Source organism: Botrytis porri, assembly GCF_014898465.1.
Source record: "Botrytis porri strain MUCL 3234 chromosome Unknown BPOR_002, whole genome shotgun sequence".
Classification (NCBI taxonomy): Eukaryota; Fungi; Ascomycota; class Leotiomycetes; order Helotiales; family Sclerotiniaceae; genus Botrytis; species Botrytis porri.
This window is the reverse complement of record NW_024066076.1, coordinates 2,673,051-2,691,280: the sequence shown is the minus strand read 5'-3', so window position 1 is coordinate 2,691,280 and position 18,230 is coordinate 2,673,051. Positions and strand designations below refer to the sequence as shown.

At 43.0% G+C, this 18,230-nt stretch overlaps 3 protein-coding genes across 3 annotated transcripts; 1 reads left to right on the top strand and 2 right to left on the bottom strand.

Annotated features, from left to right (window-relative positions):
• Nucleotides 1-3,774: 3,774 nt before the first annotated feature.
• EAF01_001794 (uncharacterized protein) lies at nucleotides 3,775-6,064 on the bottom strand (the record flags this gene model as incomplete). Its single annotated transcript, XM_038910044.1, has 9 exons — nucleotides 3,775-4,244; nucleotides 4,329-4,593; nucleotides 4,692-4,774; nucleotides 4,828-4,921; nucleotides 4,973-5,280; nucleotides 5,341-5,663; nucleotides 5,716-5,775; nucleotides 5,839-5,873; nucleotides 6,020-6,064. 9 exons carry the CDS (start codon nucleotides 6,062-6,064, stop codon nucleotides 3,775-3,777), a joined length of 1,683 nt encoding a protein of 560 aa, XP_038774856.1.
• Nucleotides 6,065-8,763: 2,699 nt separating this feature from the next.
• EAF01_001793 (uncharacterized protein) lies at nucleotides 8,764-14,680 on the bottom strand. Its single transcript, XM_038910043.1, has 6 exons — nucleotides 14,553-14,680; nucleotides 13,672-14,096; nucleotides 13,583-13,609; nucleotides 13,419-13,509; nucleotides 9,420-13,359; nucleotides 8,764-9,368 (listed from the first exon to the last, which is right to left on the bottom strand). The coding sequence occupies exons 1-6, from the start codon at nucleotides 14,557-14,559 to the stop codon at nucleotides 9,266-9,268; spliced, it is 4,593 nt and encodes a 1,530-aa protein (XP_038774855.1). The 5' UTR covers nucleotides 14,560-14,680; the 3' UTR covers nucleotides 8,764-9,265.
• A 1,174-nt stretch (nucleotides 14,681-15,854) lies between these two features.
• Nucleotides 15,855-18,146, top strand: EAF01_001792 (uncharacterized protein; the record flags this gene model as incomplete). The annotated part of the gene is made up of 8 exons (XM_038910042.1): nucleotides 15,855-15,874; nucleotides 15,976-16,000; nucleotides 16,084-16,095; nucleotides 16,157-16,559; nucleotides 16,612-16,773; nucleotides 16,830-16,926; nucleotides 16,985-18,056; nucleotides 18,108-18,146. The coding sequence occupies 8 exons, from the start codon at nucleotides 15,855-15,857 to the stop codon at nucleotides 18,144-18,146; spliced, it is 1,830 nt and encodes a 609-aa protein (XP_038774854.1).
• Nucleotides 18,147-18,230: the final 84 nt, after the last annotated feature.

Here is an 18,230-nt window from a genome sequence, read left to right as displayed (position 1 = left end):
ATATGTGTACTGATTTGCGATGGTTTGAGAGAATGATAGATGGTGGTTTTGGCAGTAGTAGATTGAAATTCGGGAAGAGGGTGAGATGTTTTCAGATGACGAGAATAATCATATTATTATTGTTAACAAAGCATCCCTACTGTCGTTATACTCACTATCTTCTCTTCAAATAGAGTTCTCGTCTCTTCCTCTCTCTCACTAGCTAGTGTCTATACAAGGTGGAACAGCGGAGGATTATGTGGGTGAGATTCATAGTTTAGGGAGTTGATTTATAGTTCCCCCAAGCATCTTTAAACTCTCGCGCATTTTTTGCTCCCGGTCATTTGATTGTTGAAGGCTTTTTGGGTCTGTTTTATAGTGATTCGTTTAGATTCAAGTTTTTATAGGGGAGTGGTGGATTGATATAGAGAGGTCTCGTGATACGATTGCGTGGTGAATCATAGTATTGCACAAATCCTCTGTGTATAACTGTACGTTGTTCACAGTATCGATATATAGCCCTGTTCTATGATGGCTGGAGAAGGTATTGGAAGAGTGACATCGCGTATTTATTGAGTCTTGATTTGGAAGTATAAATTTGAGGGAGTCATTGTTTACTGAGAACTACATGTTAAGTTCCTCTTCCAACATCAACAACTAAAAATTAATTTTGCTACGCTTGCTCCAGCGTTCTGTCCCTCACAATAAATAGACAAATGCATATCTAGCCTAGGAACTATAGTCTAGAGAATGGAGGAGGATGCTATGGACTCAAATTTGGAATGGTGAGAATACAGTGATGATGAATTTTTGACGGTAAGAAAGAATATACAGTTGTTAAAATCATCAATATTCCATAGCCGCTACCTTTTCATACCCATTCACCAAAAGAGGAAATCTCGGCCTAACCACCAGTGAGTTTCAACAGCTATCAAGAATTCCAGATATTGGTCGCAAGACCGTCTTAGATCGAGCTCCTGAGTAGGCGACTTTCGGCGCAAATTTCCATGACTATACTTGCCTCCAGTGCCGATACTTGTGCTTTATATAGTGTCGAATTTAGATATTCTGGATATCGTTTGAGTGAATAATTTTGAAATTTGGTATTCCGGTACCTTTAGGGTTTGTTGAATAGTACGTGTCTGACCAAAGATATTCACCACTGTTAAAGCATTGCTCTTTCCCTATCGAGTGATCCTCCAGTTTGCTGTTACAAGTTGTGTAACACTCACTCAAATCGACTACTTCTTTAAGTAATAGGTATTTAAACACCGGTACTTTCAACGTTGAATGGGACAAGCAAAACAGGACATGTACCTGAAGCAGGTATAGGGTGGGTGGAAAGTAGACGGGTATTTTGTGCTAGTGGTCTCTTTTCTTAAGAGGGCCATCTGGAATATATCGGGATAGTATCTCTAAAAGATGGAAGAAATGTAAGATTATATTGCCATTGAAATGGGCTGTTGCTGCTATTCTACGTTCTGATTACATTCGTTGTCGTCGTTATTATCATCAGCATCTACAATCATTCAAAAACATACAATTTTCCCAGTCCTCAGCTCGATCATTTTGCTTGTCTCTTTCTCCGCCATTCAGCTCCCAGAGTTACCACGATTTAATTCCCTACATTCGTTTTTCTGATCAACAAAACTGCCTCACAGGCGATCTTTTCGGCTTACAGATTTTATCTACTGCACAGGTCTATTTACTTGGAGATTTATATAGACTCCCAGTTGAGTAAGAAATGAAAATGGGTTCGACCGGTGGGGAAGCGAATCATCCGATTCTGATACTTATTTCTCTCTATAATTGTGTAGGAAATGGGGGGAAGCGGCTTCCTCCACCGCTTTCACATTCTCATCTCCAATCAAGATATCGTATGCTTCTCCATTCAAAATCAATTCCTATTTGAATGTTTTCTAAGCAGTTTTGTTTATATCTTACAATTTCATTCTTCCTGTGGGGGCAAACATGGAATAGTTGTAAAAGCTGTCCTATTCTTCTCTATCGAGACTATGCTATTTATGTATGCTTCTTAGGTAAGCGGCGCTATGGGGTAGCGTGCCACACTTCCACTCCTTTAAAATATTTATATGCCTGCCTACTGTGACATCGTTTTCGGTTAAGGAAGACACACTATAGCTACTCTCCCGTTCCTCCCTCTTTGTTTCATCCCATATCAGAGAGTATAAATATCCATCTCATACTTGATTGTAAGCATAGTAAGAGACCATACCATATGAAGATGGATTACTTTGTTAAGAAATCACCTAGCCTTGGAAACTCGTGGCTGATATCTATTGTCCTCTTGGTGGATTGTTTGACCCTAGAAAGAAGGAGGGAAGAGCGCTAATATCATTGAATGAATCTCCTAAGCCAAGGCGACGAAATTCGACAGTAACTCCACACAAATCAAGTAATATAAACGACAGTACTTCCGTCTTTCACCCACAGCAATAAGAATTTTCCACTGCCGTCACTGTTATTCACCATGGGTATACTCATCCTCTCCACTCTCAAGACGCACATAGCAGATTCGATCCATTCAATACTCTCAATTGCTATAACTGATCCCAGTCATTTTCTTTGGTTACAATAAAGCCATCAACTTCTTCTTGTATGATTCTTCTTTCGAAATCTCCAGTTCTCCTATCGATGATAGAAGAGCTAAATTACAGGATGAGGATATAGAGAAAGATGAGCATGAAAGAATCAGAGTGACTTATATATCTCGAAGATGAAGATATTTTCTATCATCAACTCTGTAGTAAATCTGCTATATGAATAATTCCATGCCTCTCAATACCCCCGCTGTCTCAATTCTCCTAAAACTAGACATCTGACGAGTACAAAATCCTTTGTAAAGTCATTGCAAACCCGCAAAATGATTCGTACTTTTGCATCTGACAAATTGATGGCAGGTGGGTGAGCACTTCTCCCGAATATCCTCAAGAGGTCATTGATCTGAAGGTGATAAGTTACTACTTGGGTGTGAGACAGGGTCAGGAGATATCATGCATACGATTATGGAATACACAATAAAGAAAGAATACGGGATGCAATAAATCAACACACCCTGCAACAAAATGACATATATACGTAACAACGACAACAATCTCCCCTATTTACTACTGAAAGTCAAGTATCGTATACTTCGAACCCATGGATTTCTTAACAGGACATTGATGCTTGTATTCGATATCATTCTTCTCGAATTCCTATCTAGTTTCTTGTGGGATATTCAATAAACACATTTCATGCTATGTGCTTCCTTTTAGATTATACGTTGACTTTTATACGTCAGGGTGAAGTATAAGCTCCGAAGAGCGGAGCAAGGGGCATTGTACATGAGGAGGATCAAAGTGGTAGAGTTGACATTGAAGAAAAATATATACAAACCTAAAGAAAACAAGCTAGAGACGTGAGAATTCAGAGAATAGTACATTGATACTACCGCAAACATACATCATACATACCTACCATCGGAAATATCGTATATCGATATAAATAGAGACGCAGTATTTAGCATAGCACCAACCAAACATGAAATAAAGTAAACACCGCAAGAGATATAATGTAAGAAGCAGAATAATTATTGGGTATAGTAACTTCAACTCTACTCGTGAAACAACTATCAGACACCTACTCGACAAAGTGGTACTGTACTGTGTACATCAAACTCAAACTCAAAACCTCATTCTCTATTTACATCCACCCAGAGAACTAATGACCCCTCGCACAAAAGTTATCCTGGCGCCATAAATGGAAGCTCATGCCAGATTTCCAAGAAAACCCCTAAACAACATCCTTATTAACCTCTGTCGCGGCCTCACCAGACGCATGCCCCTTCTCCACATGTGGTACATGCTCCCCCAATTTATCTCCCGCCAAACCCATCTCCCCAGCAAACGTACTATGCGGCACCCATTTTGCGCTCGTTCTCGGGGTCGTTTCTTCCAACATTCGATCAACCTGTTCCAAACTCAAGCCCTTTGTCTCGGAGACGAAAAAGTACGCGAATAGTAAACTTAACACGCAGAGAGAACCCCACATGAAAAATACCTTGGCGCCGAGATTCGCGTCGCCTTTTTGGGTGCCGACGAGATAGGGAGTGATGACTCCGATGATGCAGTTCCAGAACCAGTTGGAGGCGGTAGAGAGACCAACACCGCGGGAGCGGATGGGGAGAGGGAAGATCTCGCCGACTACGACCCAGGCGGCTGGACCCCAGGTGGTGGCGAAGGCGGCGATGTTGAGACAGATGACTGGGTGGGTTAGTTTGATGTGTATATTGACAGAGTAAATTATGGATTATGGAGATATTGAGACGCAAATTGGTAAATACTCACAAGCAATCATAGCAGATACGGCAGAGCTGTTGTGTTTGTCAGCCTCCCCGGCAGTGACACCAATGATGCCAACGATGAATTGGAAGGTGATCATGCAAGAAGCTCCAATGAGAAGAATGGTACGACGACCAAATCGCTCGACAGTCCAGAAAGCGAGAGGGGTCGTTAACATGTTGACCAATGAGGTAACAAGGGAGATCAAGAAGGGATTCTTGATCGTTCCGAGGGATTTGAAGAAGACATTCCCGAAATAGAAGATGAAATTCTGTGAAATAATTATTAGTACTGATTTACTCCCAAAGCTGGTTTCGAAGGATGAAATGATGTGACTTGAAGATGTTGAAAATTTAGAGAAGTACTTACAATACCAGTGAATTGTTGCATACATTGAAGCATGATACCCGTAAAAGTTCTTCGAAGGTTACTGGAACCATCGAACATAGATCCTGCAAGTATGTAAGTACAGCATGAAGGATTCGGGACGACCGAAGGCACGAACCTTTGAAACAATTGGTCCATTGGGAAATGTATGATGTTTGTGGGACAACGGAGAGTTCGTATTCATTGTTTGCAATAATCTCCGCAAGTTCATCCTATATGCATGTTAGGAAAACATTTCGCGTTGCAAATTCGAATATACTTACTTGAATGTATTCAGATTCGATTGGTTGACCACGAACGTTGGCTAGAGATTTGGCTGCATCTTCAAGACGACCTTTCTTGACAAAATAACGGGGTGATTCGGGAAGAACGAACAAGCCAATCGCCAAGATGATAGCCCACAAGAATTGAACTGCAATGGGAATTCGGTATGAGCCAGTATCAGTTCGATGCTGTGTAGCGTACACAACACAATTGGCAAGTAAGATTCCGATTGTAATACAGAATTGATATCCTGAGACAAGGGCACCTCGGACTTTTTTCGGAGCAATTTCTGACATGTACAAGATGACTATAATTGATGACCGGTCAGACAACTTGAGGCTGAGAGCTGATACTTAATAAGACTTACTAATAGCAGAAATGAATCCAACACCACCGCCAGCAATTAGACGACCTGCTACCATAAGGCCCAGGCCAGTGGAGGCGGTTTCCATGATACATCCCACGCAGAAGATTGCACAACCAAGGATGATAGTCATACGACGTCCAATTGTGTCGGCTATATCACCAGCAATAAGAGCTCCAAAGAAAGTACCGCAAGATAGAATAGAGGTGGTCAAGGATTGATTGCTAGCAGAGACGGCGAATGCGTCCAAAGTGGCTTTTGGGGCATCTGCAGGGGGTTGTGGTAATCCAGTATATTGAGTGATGAAATAGGGCATCGCCAAGACACTTCAAAGTATCAACAAATGGAGACAGCATCTAATGAGTCAGGAGAACATACCCAGACATCCAACCTGTATCATATCCGAAAAAAATACCACCGAATGCTGCAAAAGCACACCTGGGCAAAACTTAGTCATTGTTCTTGGTCTCAAAAGTTTAGTAGTTGATATAAGGAACTTACATCAAGTATGCCTTGACAGTTACTGGCGCCTCGATCTATAAATTATCAAGTCAGTATTGTGAAATATAAAGGTAGACACCTGATGAGTTCAAACATTGATGAGGTGTTGAAGATACTAGCCTCGATAGAACTTCAACGAAGATACACAATAGCGAGAAATAGCTGAGGAAACATTACTTACCCGAGAGGTATCGGTCGTGCCATGAACAACTGCTCCTCCAGGCATGATGAAGACTATTGCTATTCAATTGATATGAAAAGTTGTTATTGCCTGCCTATATGAGATTTGAAGATACAGGCTTGTTTATATCAACAGAGATCAGAAGAATCGATTGCAAAGCTCTGGGGTTTCTCCGCACTTTATGTATGCATCCAACAAACAAAAGCTTGTCACTGCTGAAGTCGATGGTTTTAACCGGACCTACTCTTACTAGTCAATATGTAGGGAATGATTCAGAACAGAATTCCTTGAGCCGTCAAAAGTAAGGAAACACAAAGGAGCAACCCCTGCTAAGCTGCAGCCATTTTACTGAGATTGTGTGCACGCGGTCTGTACGCCGTATTCTTCCCAGGAAAATCTTTTTCTGTGAACCTCTTATACATTTGCCAAGTAGCCGGGGTTATATACGATTATTGCATTCATCTTCCTTAGACCGTTTAAAGTAAGTCGGGGACTTCAGGCCAAACGATACCCTGCGTCGTAGAATGCGGAGATGTCGTTTTACAGTCAATTTTCACATATTGACATTCGCTTATCTATCTAGACAGGCCAATCAAAAATACAACAGTTACTCCGAATAACATACCGGTAGTATGTCATTCGAAAACATTGGAATACGAAATTAAACTACTGGGACTTGTTTTCAGCATCGAACTTTCTCTATACTACAGAAATAAGCTTACTGGAACCGAACCCGCATTGACACCTATCCAAAAAGAAAATTCACAGTTGATGAGTTGAAAACACTAACAATAAAAACAAAAACAATGCAAACGCAAAGGAAGTTGCTCCTCCCTCATCCACACCTGCTTTCAATTTCCACTCACTCTTATACATCATTGTTGCTGTAGTGAGCCGTATGAAGGAAGAGGTCGGTTCTAGACTAATTTATCCCTTGGGTAGTAAAATGCGGAGGTGTTGCCCTCGTGGGGAAGATCGACTTATCGGGGTTGAGACATGCGGGGAACAGGGGGCATGGGGTGAAGTGGTGTCATGTAAGCCATACAATTCGTGTGGCTTATATGATACATTATACTAGGGCAGTTTTTCTGCTTAAGCCCTTGTAAAATGAATGAGTCGGACCGAATTGTAGGACGGATTATAGAGAAAGTAAGAATCTGAACAAGGCATAATCGACAATAAAGGAGGAATGTGTGGAGAAAAGCGTTAAACGATAGCAAAAGCAACGGGGCTAGTGAACGCAAAAGATGATAATAAGGTTCTAGAGGTAGCAAGTGATAAGGGTTCATCAATCTTATAACAAGCTCTATAGACGAGAGACTTGAACTCTTGACTGACGACGGCATGGCAGATATCCTAGATTTGCAAAAGCTTAACCCCCAACTATCCCCGATATACCGTTATTGAGCCATGCAGAAATTGTATCCATAATCCGTAAGCGAGCAAGCCAAGTCAAGCCCTCGCGAGCACTTGCGTAGGTGGACTAGCAGAACTATCAATATTCTAGCCCATGGCTATCGGTGAATAAACAAAATTCCGAATACCAGTCCTGTTACTATTATCACATAAGAATGTTTGACATGTTCCTTCGTCCTTCGGTTTTCGTCCTCGAATTGGACATTATACGCTCGTTCTTGAAGTACAAGTACGGCGAGGTATCATGAGTGGTCCATATCCACGACAATAATACTGTACAGCATGCCAGCCCGTCTCTAGTTCCTAGCCTTCATGTTGTAAACATCATGAAACTTTTCTTCGCCGTCGGAAATATTTGCATAACTGTCACTTGATCATTTAGGCTCCAACAAGACCTCAACTTGACACGAGATCTAGAGCTTACTCGGTACAAGATCAAAGCGTGTTTGGACAAACATACTCGGTATTGTTTCCTAAACAAAATACTTTTGGGGTTTGGCTCCTCATTGACCAGCCAGCGAACACCCTTTGAAACACTTTATCCCCGTATTCGCATGACATTACGGATAAATCCAATGTTGCATATTCCACATCACAATCTGTCCCATCCATAACACTACTGTGCCTCTTATCTGCTCGCGCCCCCCGCCATATACTCTCCATTTTCCATTGGCCAGTGACATTCCCCAACCATACTGGCAAATCCCACTGTAGTGAGCGACCAGTATGATCCTAGAACTAGCAATCATACTAGGATGGCATCCTCCATCACCTCACGGGTCGTACAATACGTACGAAATGCAACGCAACATGAACATCAGCTCTAGGTTATAGTACAACTTCGATCTATGATATCGTAGTACACGACTTTGAAAAATCGTTCGATGATGTATATATAGATGAACAAAGAAACATGAGGCTGGCAGACCTTTGAATTTGATGGTGTCTTATGTTGTGAATATTAGGTTTTATCAAGATAAAAGATTACCACTTATTTAGTAGGTACCCAGATAAAAAGATGAGACTAAGTAATGGATCTCCAACTTTGACCGTGCACGCGTGGAGAAGTTACCTAGTAGGAAGGTAAGGTAAGGTTCAATGCCAAAAAATGCGGAGATTAGCGTCTGATGGGTTTGAAGAACTTCAATCAATGTAATGAGACCTTGAGAAGATAGATTTGACATTGTACGTGAATAAGGTAATATGAATTGACATGCAAGTCATAACCTCAGCATTTGCACCAGCACATTCATCTAGAAAGAAGGTATCGAAAGTAGATTATCATGCTAGTATTATATATCTATCTACTCGAGTACTTTGCAAGACAATCGAAAGGCAATCCTTTCGTTTTTGACGCATACAATCACAATCAATTGACTAGTATATCGCAAACATTCTTCTCTTTGACTGAAACTTCATCGTATTGTATCAAAGTCTGTATAAATAGCTAACTCTATCATGGTGTTAAGTAAGTGGCGCCAAGTGCCTTCTGACGATCATTCAAAGCTCGCAGTTTTTGTACATGTTCTCGTGTTGTTTCGTGGATCAATTGACTGGTGAAAGTTGCTTGATCCTGATAAAACGCCGGTGCAATTTGCACAATGATCCCCCCGCCGTCTCCCATGCAATGAGTATTGTCAACTCCGCCCACCAAGAAATTTCCCATAACCCACTAAACCGTACGCCAGCCCTTGCCGTGATTTGAGCCAATGTAAATTATAATGAATTCCCATCATCTAAACGCCAATGCAACACGTTCTTCAAGACATTAATCCCTCTAGACGTGAGGTGAAAGCACTTTCCCAAACACCTACATTACGAATTCACATCTTAATTTTTTGACTCTAACCTGTCTCTCCTGACTTTCGAATACATGGATGCCACTGCCTGTGTGGATTGTCCTGGATTGGGCCAGTAAGTCATGACATATTCCCTGAATAGTATTAGTAAATATATCTTTTGAAGACGTGAAGGAGAAACTTACCAAAGGCTATCTCTCAGTTTACTGTCGACCGAACCATCCTTTTTAGGTGCAGTGATAGAGTCAATAAACAGTCCAGTACTGTACAACTCCTCTTTCAAGACAGTAGCACGCTCCTTTTTGTTGGGAATGTTCTTAGCTGTGCCGTTTTGAAGACGTCGAAGGCTCTCCTTGATTGGCTTGAAGAGTTTACGAAGCATGTCGTTCTGTGCAGGTTCACCATTGTCGGATTTACGATATTTGGGGCGACGTTCTAGTTGTTTTTCATCGTCTCCGTCGCTATACTTTCTTTTCAATGGCGTTGAAGAACCATAGCCTCCACTCTCCCGACGAGAATCACGGGAATCACTGAAGTTGTGACTGCGTGCTCTATCTCTTTCTCGATCACGACTACTGTGATCAGATGGTCGAGATGCTTTCTTGATCGGTGGAGCGGGAGAAGCAGAAACTGACCCTCTTGCCTCGCTTCTTCTGGATCCATTACGCTCGTGCTTCTTGTTGTTTCGATGATGATTCTCTACGGCACGCTTGGCAGCTTGGTTATCGGAATACTTGGCTTTCAAAACAGATAGAAGATAATCGGCTCGTCTGACCAAATGAACGGCCCCAGGAGCCTTGGCGACTTTTTCATCAGCCTTGCTTCTTTCTTCTTTCTTGTCCACTCGATGTTCTTCAAGGAACAACTTGTCTCCGAGTCCCAAGTCGGTATCATCTCTGATCTGCGTCCAAGCACCATAGCCGTGCCTATGGATCCCGACAAGAAGCATGCCATCTTCCTTTGCACCCCATTCACATGAGTAATGAGCACCTTTGGAAGCGTCAGGGACGCGGAAGGTTTTGAAATCGGGGCAGTTTCCGACAACATCTCTTAGCATTCTCATTTCACCTGGACGCTCCATGATAGTCTCAGCGTTGACTCTCTTTACTCCAGAGTAATCAAACAACACTGCCTTTCTATCCTTTTTGGTTAATGGCTTATTGGTTGCGCGCTCTAGTGCTTCAACCCGTTCGGTCTCTGCCTTTAGACGTCTGCTACTTTCTTCGGTGAGGGCTTTCAATGTAGCTTTCATCAAGTCCTCATCGCGGCCCACAAGACGAGCTTCTTTTACAAGTTCTTCGCCACGATCCTCCATGGAGCCGAAACGGAGGTAAGCTTTCATTAAGTTTCTCGTTTCCTTTTCGTTCAGAGGACGTTTTGGATCCAAACGATTCGCTTGGGCTTCTCTCTTTTCCTCGAGCTCTTCTTGCTTAACTTGGTCACGCTCGCGCTTCTTTGCAAGTCGTTGCTCTCGCTCAATCTCAGCCGTGTTTTTCATGGCTGCTTTACGTGGTGCATTCTCTTCGACGACCTTGGCGAGATATTCTTCATGAGCGCGCTTTTCTTCCTCGGCTTTGATTCCCTCTAACTGATCTTTTGGAATGATATCGTCCCATTCCAAGTCGATTTTGACGTCAGTATATTCGAAACTTTTGAGGAAGTCTTCACCACCATCGGCGACAATGCCTTCTGGTACTTCAGTCTGGTGCTCTTCAGCGTTCTCAAGGACCGAGTCAATGTCCAGCTCTTCAAGCTTTTTCTGATTACCAGATTGTTCAAACATCTTCTGGCCTCTCTTTTTGAGGATACGGGAAATATCCTCGGATGATTTAGGATCATCAATCTTGCCAGCCTTTGCAGCTTTTTCTCGCAGCTCCTTCTTCTCCTTATCGGTGACACCTCGCTGTATGGTAATGAACTCCAACATGAGCTTGTTACGAGCACGCTCAAGAATCTCTTCCTCGACGGTTTCCTTTGAGACAAACCTGTAAATACTTACAGGCTTCTTCTGACCAATACGATGTGCACGAGCCATGGCTTGCAAATCAGCTTGGGGATTCCAATCAGAGTCGAAAATGACTACCGTATCGGCCGTCATCAAGTTGATACCAAGTCCTCCAGCACGTGTAGAAAGGAGAAAGCAGAAGTCATTGCTTCCATCGGCGTTGAAATGATCGATGGCTTGACGTCTTGGACCTGCAGCAACAGTACCGTCAAGGCGTTGAAATTGGTAACCACGAAGTTGAAGATAGTCACCGAGAATGTCCAGCATCTTCACCATCTGGCTGAAAATCAAAACACGATGATTGTCCTTTTTGAGCTTGGCAAGTAATCTGTCAAGGAGCATCATCTTTCCACTACTGGCAATCAAACCTTTCAGCTGATCGTCTCGTCTTTCGCTTCCCTTCAAGATTTTCTCCTCTGCATTCGGAAACATGTAGGGGTGATTGCTGGCCTTTTTGAGTTCCATCATTATGTTTAACAACGATTGCTTTGGGCCTTTGGAACCTTCGTTCAAAGCTGCATAATTGCGAGTAAGAATATTCTTGTAATAATCTAGCTGAACATCTGAGAGCTCGACACGAATGATTTTTTCGCTTTTTGGAGGGAGGTCATTCTCGACTTTCTGCTTTGTCCGGCGGAGGATGTATGGCTGAATTTTGGTGGTGAGTGCAGCAATTTTTTCACCAGCAGCTTCATCAGTAAGGTCCATGTTGTCTTCAATTTCCAATTCGCCTGGCATGAGGAAGTCCATGAGGGCCGACAGCTCGCCCAAAGTGTTTTGGACCGGGGTGCCGGTGATCAACAAACGACTGGGAGCCTTGAAATCGAGCAACTTCAGGTATAGTTGAGATTCTCTGTTCTTCAGACGATGTGCTTCATCGACGGCCATGAACTGCCACTTGATTTGTGACAGGAAAACAGAGTCGGCCAGAATGTACTCATAAGATGTGAGTAGGACATTGAACTTTGGACGCTTGGGGTTTCCATCGACCAACAGTTCATACTCACGTATGATCTGACGAGATGACTCTTTACCATTGTAAACAACATAATTGAGACTTGGTGCCCAATTATCAAAGGTATCAGCCCAAGCAGGGATGGTTGTCAAAGGTACCACGACAAGATGCGGACCTTCTTGGCCTCTATCGTTGTGGAGCCAATTCATAAAAGCAACAGTCTGGACAGTCTTGCCAAGTCCCATTTCATCAGCAAGAATGACATTCTTATTCTTGCACCAGTTGTAAGCTAGGAAATTAAGACCTGTGATCTGGAAATCTCGCAATTGACCATTCTTGATATAATCTGGTTGCTCACGAATAGGGACGTGAGGGCTTCTGGTATCTGGGTTCGACTCCTTTCGGTCTGAGACCAGAGATCTAGAGCTGCGATCCAAGAAGTGGTCGATAGCATCTTGAGCCTTCTCGCTGATGAAAGAGGCAGTCTCCCATGTACAAGATTCATAGTATAGAGCCTTCCACTTTATGAAGTATTCGGTTTCCTCATCACCTTCTCGCGAGCCAATAACCCTTTCAACCTTTATGTAATCTTCTAGGGCATCTGCATCACGCTCTCTATCGAGCATCCATTTTTCTTTCTCTTCCGGTGGTATCTCAGCACCTTGCGTCATGTAGATGTCATCGATGACGATTTTTCGATAATAGTTTTCGAGGCGCCTGAAACCACGAACTCCTGCCAAAGTGGATGTTGTCTCCCAAGTAGCATGGCAGTGCGATTTGCCCTGCCATTTGATATAGTACTCAAAATCGTCCTTTGTAAGGTTCTCATCTTTTGCATCTCTATCAGCTTTGATCTTGTGCTTCAAGACAACATCGATATATGGTGAGGTATCTTCAACATCTTCCGCCCACTGGTTTGGGGTCATCAATTCAGATTCATCTTCCAAGTCGGGATCGCTCTCTTGGTAAGCACCGGTTGTGACCTGCGCAGCACGACGGCTGTTCCACCGCTTCTCTTGATATTGAAGTGCGATGTTGCCGGTCTCTAATTGGCGGCGTCGATTCTTCTTGATAGTATTACGTGCTCGTAAGCTACCGTAATCCTCTGTTTCGTCAGTATCAGAGGCAGATGCAGATTGCAGAGCTGGTGTTTGGCGTTTGGAAGCTGTACACAAGATTAGATTTCTGCCACAGCCAGTTCACTCGCGACAAGAAGGCGCTTACATTGTTGGGAGCGCTCTGGCTTCCTACGCTTATTTCTATGAGCTGCAACAGCATCGGAATCTTCCTCTTCATCATCATCATCAGACTCAACCTGTAATAGTCAGCACTTATAACCAACTGGATTGTATTTCGCATATTAATTGGATGACTCGGGAACGACATACAATAGTTCGAGTTTGTGCTGGTCGCGCCTGTAGTTGTAAAAATCCGTTAGCACTAGTTCAAGAGGGATGTGAGATTGGAAAGCTCCTACACTTCTCCGTAAACCATAAAGCTCGGGATTCTCTAGCATGTACCGATCTTGATCAGTGACGCCCGGCTTGCGTTTAGCAGGACGCGACGACTCGACAGTGCTCGAACGCTCTGATCGTTGGCCATTGAAAGCTGCAGCCGCAGGAGTTTCTTCTTCATCAAAGTCCGCATCATCGGATTGTTCTTGATCTTCAGGTGACGAGTCTTCAGTTGCATCGGAATCTTGACCACCAAACATTGGTTGTTGGTTTGAGGAGGCCGGTGAGGGTTCATCGACGGTAGGGTTGCCAACATCAGATAGTTCTGACTCACTTTCGCCTGGTGCGTCATCATTTGATGGCGAGGATCTTGCAAATGATTCATCGTGTCCATTGGACATATGTAACGGGGATGTCGAGTTCATGACTTCGATTGTATCCTGCGGGGCTGCGACGACGATATTAGCTAATATGAACAGTATGAACCCATGAATGGGTGTGGTGAAAACTCTGACAATTGCACGCCCGTGAAGGGAAAGAAGCCGCGATCCTATATACACCAAGATTGCAATGAGCCCAGCAACAACGACATACTGAATGTCATCGGCGCATTCTCGTGTGCTTGATAGCAATCTCGCGATGAAAGTCGATGGAAATGATACAATCTGATTGAGGCCAGCTCATAGGAGCTTTGTGTGCCGAAGAGCATGACAAGGACAAGAAAACAGCAACGGGAGAGTGACATGAGTGAAGATCAGGGGACTCTATATAGTTCGAAGACTGCATGAGGAGATATGAAGATGGAAATGATGGCATTCGAGGATAGCAGATGCATTATGATTGATGATGGGAATAGGTATATCATAGTTTTGCGTGGAATTTGTGGGAAAATTGGAAAACTTACAAGCCATATTTAATAAGGCCCCCCTGATTTCAAAATAATTGAGAGTCAATCTTTAATTTGAAGAATATGAAGGTAGATGGTAGTGATGTTGGGTACTTCGGACGTTAAAATTGGAGAGCGGATCTGAAGGTCTACACAATCAGTGATGAATTTCCCATAATGATTGACATGAGCAGTTGGTCAGAGGAGAACCACAAGTCTACCGTACTTAGCCGAGCAGAAGCTAGGATGTTTTAGTGTATCACGTGATACAGCCGTACTTTAGCCAGACAAACCCTACAATGATGAAAACCATCAAAAGTAAAGATTGTATTCTTGTGAATACAACAGTATAACAATACCCTTTCGCAATGAGCAAATATTCTAAAAACTAGCAGCATTAATATTTAAGAGGGAAGCTATTATACAAATGAATATTTACAAGAATATATTGGTTGGTTGATTTGATATGCACTTTTAACAATATGATGTTGATGTTCCTGGTCGTTTCTTGTAGCAAGAATGGAACATGCCTCGAGCATTCTTTCGCATCTGGTTGTCTCTGTGTACCTAGTAGGTATCTATGTAATGGATTTGATAGAAAACAGAAGGTATTGAAGCCTTCGGAACTGATATCATTGATGAAGGGAAAAGATGATGAACACATCTATCGAGTTTTCCTGGATAAAATAGACAGATGGAATTAATATATGATTTTGAACTCATATCTAGATAATTAGATCACTGGTTGGCATGGAGGCATGTTGCCCATTTACAGTATCTACCTAGTACCACCAGCACCGGTTTAACGAAAGGCATCGAGTATCAACATTGTGTATTTCTTATGGTTCTGGTATGAGAAGGGCAATATCTAATTGCTTGTAATATGTATCATTCATGGATGGAAGGTAGATGAATCTTTCTACCCCGACTTTTTACAAAGACTACAGACTCGTCTTAGCAGATCTACTCTATTGTTTCCAGTGGGTACAAAAGAGAATAGTGGCTCCTGCCAAAATATCCTACAGTGAAACCGCACTAAGGTTTAAGCTCCTACAGCCAATAATATCAATTGTGTAATAATCGAATTTCAATCTGAACACTGAAAGACTTTTTATCTTTCACAACCACATCAAGACCAACCAACTTCATATTCATCGCAAGGTTTCTACAGCATTTCAGTCCGCTACACTCACGACAACCGTGGAAGACGAAAAAAGCACAAGTCCGTCGATAACCTTAAGGGTCTCCCAGAGAATTCTCTGCTTTTCTTTTTTCCCACAAATCTTTAGTGCTCTGTGAGAGAGAGCAACAGCATCCAAGATGTCTGACAAACTTACCCGGTACGAACGCCTACTTACAAAGTCGCCTGAGCAGTATAGCTCGCATCTCTGTGATATTCAACACCTATGCTTGAGTAGCTTGCTGACTCTCCTACCTCTAGTATTGCTATCATCAGTACTGACAAGGTGCGACAAATTTTGCGTTGAGCCTTGCCCCACCACATACCCCGCCATATGAACATCACTGACATTATCCACCATTTGAACAGTGCAAGCCAAAGGTAAATAAACGCGTCTACTCTTTTCAGCACTTTCTGCAAGTTGCTAATTATATATTCACAGAAATGTAGACAAGAATGTAAAAAGTCCTGCCCGGTCGTTCGAAGTGGTCGCCTCTGTATCGAAGTTACCCCCGAGTCGAAAATCGCTTTCATCTCCGAGAATCTTTGCATTGGTTGTGGTATCTGCCCCAAGAAGTGCCCATTTGGTGCTATCAACATTATCAATCTGCCAACAAATCTGGAGTCTCACGTAACTCATCGATACTCCGCCAACAGTTTCAAGTTGCATCGATTGCCTACACCACGTCCGGGACAAGTTTTGGGATTGGTTGGTTCCAACGGTATTGGAAAGAGTACAGCACTCAAGATTCTCAGTGGAAAATTAAAGCCAAATTTGGGTAGATATGATAACCCACCCGACTGGCAAGATGTTATCAAATACTTCCGTGGCTCTGAGTTACAAAGTTTGTTCCTCAAATCTTTAACATTTCTTGAAATGCGCTTACACGAATACAGACTACTTCACGAAGATTTTGGAAGACGATTTGAAAGCAATTGTGAAGCCCCAATATGTTGACAGAATTCCAAGAGCCATCAAAGGGCCAGATAAGACCGTTCGAGGTTTGATCGAAGGTGTTGCATCAATGGAGAATTTCAAGGAGGTCTGCGACATTTTGGGTATGCTTTGTTACCAATCATTCAAGCTTGACAGTACTGTACTGACTTTGTTCCAGAGTTGAATCATATTATGGACCGTGACGTCAATCTTTTATCCGGTGGAGAATTACAAAGATTCGCCATTGCAACTGTTTGCGTGCAGCAGGCCGATGTGTACGTGGTCTTGACAACCCCTCCCCCCACCCCAAAGTTCATACTGACTGAGATGTAGCTACATGTTCGATGAGCCATCTTCTTACCTAGATGTAAAGCAACGTCTTGCTGCTGCTCAAATCATTCGATCATTGTTGAGACCAGATGATTACGTTATTTGCGTCGAGCACGATCTTTCGGTGTTGGATTATTTGTCGGACTTCATCTGCGTTCTGTACGGAAAACCCGCTGTCTACGGTGTTGTCACTCTCCCAGCCTCTGTCAGAGAAGGTATCAATATCTTCTTAGATGGTAACATCCCAACTGAGAACTTGCGATTCCGAGAAGAGTCTTTAACTTTCAAGATTGCCGAGGCTGCCGATGAATTCATGGCAGACAGATCTCGAGCATTCCAGTATCCATCCATGGAAAAGACTCTTGGCAACTTCCACTTGTCTATTGAGGCAGGAGATTTCACCGATTCCGAAATTGTCGTTATGATGGGAGAGAACGGTACTGGTAAGACTACTTTCTGTAAGATGCTTGCTGGTGCCACTCAACCCGATGGCAATCAAAAAGTTCCAGGTATGAAGGTCAGTATGAAGCCTCAAAAGATCACGCCAAAGTTCGAGGGAACAGTCAGACAACTCTTCTTCAAGAAGATCAAGACTGCCTTCCTTCTGCCTCAATTCCAGACCGACGTCGTCAAGCCTCTCAAGCTCGAAGAATTTATCGATCAAGAAGTCAAGACTTTGTCCGGAGGAGAATTGCAACGTGTGGCTATCGTCCTTGCTCTTGGTATCCCCGCAGACATATACCTTATTGATGAACCCTCTGCCTACCTTGATTCCGAACAGCGTATCATTGCTGCTCGTGTCATTAAGAGATTCATCATGCACTCGAAGAAGACCGCTTTCATTGTCGAGCACGATTTCATTATGGCTACTTACCTCGCGGATCGTGTTATTGTCTTTGATGGCCAGCCTGGTATCGACGCTCGCGCCAATACCCCCGAGTCGTTACTCACTGGTTGCAATAAATTCTTGAAGAACCTCGATGTCACTTTCCGTCGTGATCCATCTAACTACAGACCTCGTATCAACAAGCTTAACTCCCAATTAGACCAGGAGCAGAAGTTGAACGGCAACTACGCAAGTACCAAGTTCTATTAGTTGAAGTGTATGATTACTAACATTTTCTAGTTCTTCTTGGATGAGGATGACAAGGCTGCTACTAGTTGAAGAGGTTTTTGAGAAAGATTCATTTTACCCTTCAGAAAAGGCATTGCATGGCGTTACGGGGTCGGCATTTCAGGAGACTAGGAA